Raw genomic sequence first — 7,147 nt, 5'->3', positions numbered from 1 at the left:
CACTGAGATGGGGAACTGAGGCCTGAGAGAGGGACAGACAGAGGCCTCAGGCCATGTGTTACCAAAGGGCCTGGCCTTGAACCCAAACATCTGGGATCCCAGACCAGGGCCCCATTGGCTGCCCTGGTTTAGGCCCAGGCTGGAGCCTAGAGGCTGAGGACCTGGTAGAGGTATAGGAACCCCACTGCTTTGTGAGGCAGGTAGGGGTGGGGACAAAGGAAGAAGAAGCCACTGCAGGCTCCATGTGAGCTCAGCCATGTCCAGCCAGAGCCCCTCCTGCCCTGACCCATGCATGTTGTCACCCACTCAGGAGGGACAACCTGTGGCGGTAATTATAAAGTCTCACACACACGCTAGCACTTTCCAGGGGCCTCTCAGGATAGGTGGGTTTTGCCTAGGTCACATGGCAAGAAAGCAAGCTGGGACTTGAGCCTGGCACGGAACCAAGGCCCTGGGCATCCTCTTCCTGGGAGGTAGAAGTCTGTGGGAAGGAACCACATGGTTTCTCAAGGGCAGGGTCCTCCCCATGACCACCCGGAGGGAAGAAGAGGAACATGGGGTCTGGGTCACATCTGGGTCCCCTGGCCTTTCGCACCTTCTATACCCAGCTTTTGGGCCACCTGCAGTGTAGGCAGCTCCTTGTCCTTTTAACTCAGGGCAAGGGGCCCCTACTGACCACTTTCCACTGGCTCTCAGGTGCCCAGGCTTGGGAGGCTGTTTTTCCCTCTCTCTCCCCAGCCCCATCCCCACCTTTGAGCAACAGACAGAGCCTGAGTTGCAGCTGGGCCACTGGGGCAGGGAAGGGGTGCAGGAGGAAAGGTGTGCTGGAGGGGCTTAGGTGGGAGGCAGCTGGGCTGGCCATGTAGAAGGGTCACTGTGAGACAGGGTGGGTGGTCGTGGGGTGACAGCAGGTCCTCCCTCTCCTCTGGGGCAGGGCAGGGCTGGCTGCGTCTGCTGCTGCTGCAGGCAGGCCCTTTGTTTTCCATCAGGGCTGAGCAAGCTGTCATGCCCACCAGGCCCAGTGCCTGGCTTCCAGCCTTCCATGAGCTGCTGCTCTCTCACAGGTCAGCTCCCACTTCAGGGGCTGTGATTAAACCCAAAAGAAGTCAGGAGGCCTCAGTATCATTCCTGAAAGCCCCAGGTGTCCTGGAGTTGGTACTGTCAGCATCTTCAAGCGTCCCCACCAGGGACTCTCTATGGGGCTCTATTTAATTCTCAAAACAACCAAGCAAGGCAAGGTGAACCTCCCCATTTTACAGATGAAGCAACTGAGTCCAAAAGAGGTTCCCAAGGCCACACAGCCAGAACATTCAAAGCTCAGGATTCAAACCCAGCCCTGTGCCCCAGTCCCCAAGCCACCACTCGGACCTGTGCCCCTCTCTGCCTCTCCATGTCCATTGTTCCCCTGTGGAAGAAGGAGCAGAACAAGCAGTGCACTGGTCTCTGACGGTCAATGTCTTTACTTCTAAAGCATACATTGGACTCACTATATATTAACATCAAAAGTGGCTATCTAAAATGGAGTCATTCTTTTTAAAAATCCAAATCCTCACATTTTTATATAATCCAAAATGACATGAAATTAAACTCTACAGTGTTATGAATAGTATAACAAACTGCTTTCAGAAAGCAAAATGAAAGGAAAAGAATTAGCAGTTGGGACGGTTGTAGGCCTGGGTTCTGTGTCTTTTGAGGCATTGTGACAGAGAGCCAGCACCGAGGGGAAGGACCAGCCCCTCCCTGTGGCCACAGGAAGGAACTCAGTCAGACAGAGGAGGTGGACTTGGCTGGTCAGCCTTACGGTGACAGAGAAGCACGGTGGCATCTCCCTGCCCCTCGGGGCCCTTGGTGTGTCCACTGATTAGTCTTCTTTCAAGACCAGGGAGGGGTGGGGCTGGAAGAGGGCAGGGGATAGAGCAGGGTTAAAAATGATTATTTAATAATAAAGGTCCTTCTGGGCTTCCTAAGGAGGGCCGTGGCCACCCAGCGATGTTGGTCAACTCCATCCGCCAGGTCCCCCACAGGCTTCCGTAACCCACTTGCTCCTTCTGCTCCCTATGACCAGGACACCCTCTGCTCCATGAGCCTCATGGGCAGCCAGAGACCCAGGGGGACTCTAGGAGGACCCAAAGGACACTCTGGCCTTTGAAGTAGCTGGATGTTGTCCAGAACATCTTGGCAGCACCAGACCCCTGGGGTCCAGGCCAGCAGCCACACTGATGTAGGGAGGGTACTGGGGGGTCCCCACCCTGGCCTGGTCTTGGCTCTGAAGCAGGACTGGGGTGAGCTGACTGGGGCTGTGCCCCAAGCCCCTGACGCTTTGGTTCACACAATTCAGGGGAGGATACTTGTTCGCATCTGCTGGGGAGATCCTAGGCCTGGTCCTACTTCCTCCCAGCCTCAGGTGGGCTAACGATCCCTGCCTTTCACACCAGCAGTTCTGTCTGCTGAGAGCACACCACATTCCCCACCACACCTAGGAACCGCACTACAAAGGTGGGAGAAGCGCTTCCAAAACCAGAGGATTTGCCCTTAGCACAGACAGGCTGCTTTTCCTCCTGTCCCCAGGGATGGCACTGTCCCTTGGCTGACGGTGTCACAGGAACTTCTCAGCTTCCCCCCTTCCCCCTGAGCTCACTGGTCTCCAGGCAGACCCAGCCCCAAGACCCACCCTGCACATCTCCCCTGCCAGAAACCTGGGGACACATGACCCCTGGCTAGAGCAGACAGAGAGGGCTGTGACTCACCCTCTGCCCTCCCAGTCCCCAGGACTACGTCTTAAAGCTGGTCTTCTCCTCAACACAGCAACTGATGCCTCACACCTAGCCCACCTCTGGGATCCCAGCCCCACCATGAACCTCCGCTTTCATAACCTATGTGGCTGCTAATTAGGTTGAAAGATACGGGAAGGCTGGGCTGGCATCACACCCTCCTTAGGGCAGGAGAGGCCGCTTGATTTCCAGCCTGGTTCCAGTGCCCCGGAAATAAGGGGGGCTGATGGCTCTCAAGAAAGCGAATCTTGTGATGGGAAAGAGGCTTGTGGAATCAGGATGGGCCACAGCAATCTGGCTGCCCGCACTGCCTGCTGGTGCCAGGAGTACGAGCACCACACCCTCTCCCTGCCTCGTACCCCTGTGTCCTCACTCCCGAGGTCTCAGAACACCGAGCTGGGTGGGACCTTCGGTGCAAGGCAGCTGTGAGGAGCTAGGCTGCGTGAGGCCTGCGGGGCCCACGGCGCCGACTCAGGTCAGGCTGGTAGGGGCCACAGCCGCAGACTCAGGGCAGGCAGGCGGCTACCTGGTAGGCGCCCTCTGCTGCGGCGGCGGCGGCACTATGCTGCGCGCTGTGCTCCTGCAACAAGGCCACGTCTAGGAAGCGCTCCCCGCACCATACGCACTTGAACTGCTGCTCGCGGGCGTGCACGCCCTGGTGCTTGTTGAGATGCTCCCGCTGCTTGAAGGCCTTGTCACAGTTGGGGCACTTGTAGGGCTTCTCGCCCGTGTGTACCCGCCGGTGCCGCTGCAGGTCTGACGCGTACTTGAAGCGTTTCTCGCAGTCTGGGCACTTGAGTGGCTTCTCACGGGCCGGGTCGCAGCGGTGCTGCACGAACTCAGAAGAGGAGAAGAAGCGGCGTTCGCACAGCGTGCAGCGCAGGGGCTTCTCCGCCGCCGCACAGTGGGCCAGCTGGTGCTTCTGCAGGGCCGACGCCCGCTTGTAGGCCTTGTTGCACACAGGGCACTTGAAGGGCCGCTCGGCCGCGCCGGGCAGGCACTTGTGCCGCAGCAGCTCGGCAGACTGGTCAAAGCCCTTCTGGCACACGGGGCACTTGAAGAGAGTCTCGAGGGTGTGCACGTGCTGGTGGTAGAGCAGGTGGCTGGGCTGCCCAAAGCCCTTCTCACACAGGCCGCATTTGAAGGGCTCCTCGGTCTTGTGCGTGCGCCGATGCCGCATCAGTGCGTACTGCTGCTTGAAGCCCATGGGGCACAGGTCGCACTTGAAGGGCCGCTCAGCGCTGTGTGTGCGCTCATGCTGCCGCAGGTCCGAAGGCCGCTTGAAGGCCTTCTGGCACTCACCGCAGCGGAAGGGCCGCTCCCCGCTTGGCGTGCACGGGTGCTGCAGCAGCTCCGACGACTCCTTGAAATGCAACTCGCACACGTTGCAGCGGAACAGGTGGTGCTCGCCCGAGTGCGCATACATGTGGCGCACCAGGTGAGAGCGGTGTTTGAAGGTCTTCTCGCAGACTGCGCACTTGTAGGGCCGCTCAGAGCTGTGCGTGCGCTTGTGGTGCACCAGGTGCGACGACTGACTGAAGCTCTTGTCACACAGCGTGCACTTGTAGGGCTTCTCACCGGTGTGGATCCGCTCATGCCGAGAGAGCTCCGACAGGTGCTTGAAGGGCTTTTGGCAGATGGGGCAGCTGTAGGGCTTGTCAGCCTGTTCAGCAGGGGTGACAGTGGAAGGTGGGGGTGCTGCAGGAAGCGATGGGGCGGCAGTGGTGGCCGGCTCCACTGCCTCGGCTGGCTTGTAGGTCTTCTCACAGATGGAACACTTTACCAGGCCACTGTGGGAGCTGTGGTGCTGCGCCAGTGAGGTGAGTAGTGAGAAGCCCATCTTGCAGACCCCACAGACAAAGGGCTTCTGTTCAGTCTGCACGCACTGGTGCTCCAGCAGGTCAGTGGCCTGGTGGAAGATTTTGAGACACTGTGTGCACTGGAATGAGCGGTCATGGCCCGCCAGACACTGGTGCTCATGCGGACTGGACAGGTGCGCCAGGTCGTGACCACACACACCACATTTGGGGCCTGGCTCTCCTGCTGCCTGCAGGGGCGCATGTTGTGGGGGCTGCAGGCCCGGGTCTGGCTGCAGGAGGATGCCATAGACGGCACAGCCCAGGGGGTTCTCCGCCGTGCCCGGGGGCAGTGTGTGCTCCGCCAGGGCTGGCGGTGGCTCTGCATGGTGCTGAGGCTGCGGTGGCTGTGGCTGCTGTGGCTGCGTCTGTGGCGGCTGTTGCCAGCTTTCCGACATGCTTGGGAAGATGAAACAGGGTTTGGAGAGTAATGGCTTCAGTTTCCCGCTTCACGTGACCCAATCCAGAGAGAGAAGCTGCCCGATCACAGAGATGGACAAGGACCTCAGACAAGGCACAGAAGAGGAGCTGGTCACACAGCCCGAGTCAGTAACCAAGCGAACAAACTACAAGGCTCTGCCTGCAGGACATGGGGGGCTCTTCAAGGGAGGGTCCCAGCAGTACCGGGGAGGCTCTGCCTTCCCCAGTGATCTGTTCTGTAGAGAAGAGAGAAAGTATGAGATTGAGGAAGGGACAAGCAGCAGTTTCCTGGGCCCTCTCCCTGTCCTGCCCGCACTCACCACACCATCACAAACCACGCATCGGGTAAGGCAGGTGCTCAGGGCTGCAGAACTCCTCCCTTCTTAGGTGATCAGAGAGGTCTGCAGCCAGCTCAGCTCCTCCAGGCAGTGGAAATGGCAGTGGCCTCCACTCCCACCCACCTCAGTGCCCCGCCCCTGGGCCAGGACATCCCAGCCTCCACAAGTCCCCTCCAGCTTCCTGCCAACCCTTTAGCTGAGACTCACAGGTGAGAGTCTGGGGTTATCTGCCTACAATACAGAATCCTCCTTGAGGCCCGCAGCTCCTCTTTTGTCACTACCCTGAGTCTCAATCCGGGACACCACTACTTACACCTGAGGAGGCCAGACCCCCCAGGTCTGAGAGCCCAGTGGCAAATGGCCTCTGACAGTAGATATTTAGGACAACTTCATGGAACCAAGGACCATTTCAAAAACCCTCACCTATCAGGGACTGACCACACCCCCTCAACTATCCCTGACCACAGCCCATTCTCTCCCCACATGACAGGATGGTGGCCCTGCAGAGACCAGAGCCCATAGGTGATGGGGGCTAGATGACAGGGCCACAGAACCACCCAGGCTTGATGTCCACACAGCAGAACTTCCTCACTCTAGTTCTCTCCCAGAACTCACTCTCTCTCTCTCTCTCACACACACACACACACACATACACACACACAAAGTCCTAAATCCTCTGAATCTCATAGTGTCAAGGCCTGCAGGAAAATGTAAGAAACTGCACTGGTTTGCCTTGGCAATGCAGGATGCAGCACGCTAACCACAGAGCATTTCTCATCACCTCTCTAGAGATAACTCCATTCTCTTACTCCAAGCCTATAACATTCTGGGTAATTGTTGGAAGGTAAAGCCCACCCAGCCCAGGCAAATCTCTAACTCACCACTTTGTGGCAGCATAAGGTAATGCCAGCGAGAGGGAGGAACTTTCAGAGTCAGATGCAACCCACTTCCAGGTTCCCAGCTCATCTGCCTCTTACATTTAAAAGTTTGTAAGTTTTCTCCTGAGCAGAGGAAGAAGGAAGGAGAAGCGTTCACAGGCCAGCCTGGCCTCTAACTGCTCTGCCAAAGAAATGTAAGAGTCAGGCTAAACGCTGTCATCCTCAGCATCTTCCGGAAGGGAGGGAGGAGAGGAGCGGCTGCTCTGGGTGGAGGCAGCAGGTTGCTTGAGCAAGCAGGTACCACTCGGTTCTCTAAGCCTTCCTGGGACAGAGAGGGGGAAGGTGGGCTTCTCTGAGCGCCTCTAGGTCCGTTGTGCCAACCCACTGTTTTGTTTGCTTTTTCTGGCATGAATGGCTGTCAGACAGTGTCCCCTGGCTTGGCCTGCAGCTCCCCCTGGCCACCCCAGCCCTCCTGCAGCAAGGTGCAGCCAGGAAGCCTCTGTGATCACTCCGCAAAGGGGAGAGAGGAGGCGAGGAGAGGCAGGGGAGGCCCCCCACCTGCGCCCCACCCCGGCTCTTCCTCCTCCCTGAGAAACCGAATGAAAGCCGATCACCTCCCGCCGGCCCTGCCTGCAGGCCCAGCTGGGCTGCGTCCTGTCAGCCCTCGCCCGGGATGGCCCGGCCGCTGCGACCCGAGGGCGGGCCCCGAGGGCGGCCGGGCTGGAGAAAGGCCCCAGGGCTGCAGGCCGGGCTCAGGAAGCGGCTGCGCGTCGAGGCCCGGCCTGGGCCTCCCAGGAGCTCAAGAGGCCGCCGGGTCGCGGCGGAGGGGCGCGGGGGGGCGGCCGGGCCTGCAGAGGAAGGGGTGCGGCGGGCGCGGGGGTGGC

The 7,147-nt window shown here is 59.1% G+C and overlaps 2 protein-coding genes across 4 annotated transcripts in view; one reads left to right on the top strand and one right to left on the bottom strand.

The window, feature by feature from the left end:
- Positions 1-1,434: 1,434 nt before the first annotated feature.
- The window catches only part of ZNF319 (zinc finger protein 319), a 6,030-nt gene continuing 317 nt past the window's right edge, over positions 1,435-7,147 (bottom strand). The window contains exons 1-2 of one of the 2 annotated variants that reach the window (XM_003916960.5): positions 6,267-7,125; positions 1,435-5,283 (exon numbers count right to left, since the gene is read on the bottom strand). In XM_003916960.5, coding sequence (XP_003917009.2) covers positions 3,277-5,025 — 1,749 coding nt within the window. In that variant the 5' untranslated portion in view covers positions 5,026-5,283; positions 6,267-7,125 and the 3' untranslated portion in view covers positions 1,435-3,276. Of the gene's footprint in view, positions 5,284-6,266; positions 7,126-7,147 lie in introns of those variants that run through there. The other variant, XM_009196548.4, reaches the window with a different exon arrangement.
- Positions 6,374-7,147, top strand: part of USB1 (U6 snRNA biogenesis phosphodiesterase 1) — a 26,859-nt gene continuing 26,085 nt past the window's right edge. The window contains exon 1 of one of the 2 annotated variants that reach the window (XM_003916963.4): positions 6,374-6,457. The gene's annotated coding sequence lies outside the window, so the exon portion shown is untranslated. The other variant, XM_009196547.3, reaches the window with a different exon arrangement.

Source organism: Papio anubis, chromosome 18 (genome assembly GCF_008728515.1).
Source record: "Papio anubis isolate 15944 chromosome 18, Panubis1.0, whole genome shotgun sequence".
Taxonomy (NCBI): Eukaryota; Metazoa; Chordata; class Mammalia; order Primates; family Cercopithecidae; genus Papio; species Papio anubis.
This window is presented reverse-complemented; position numbering and strand designations above follow the sequence as displayed.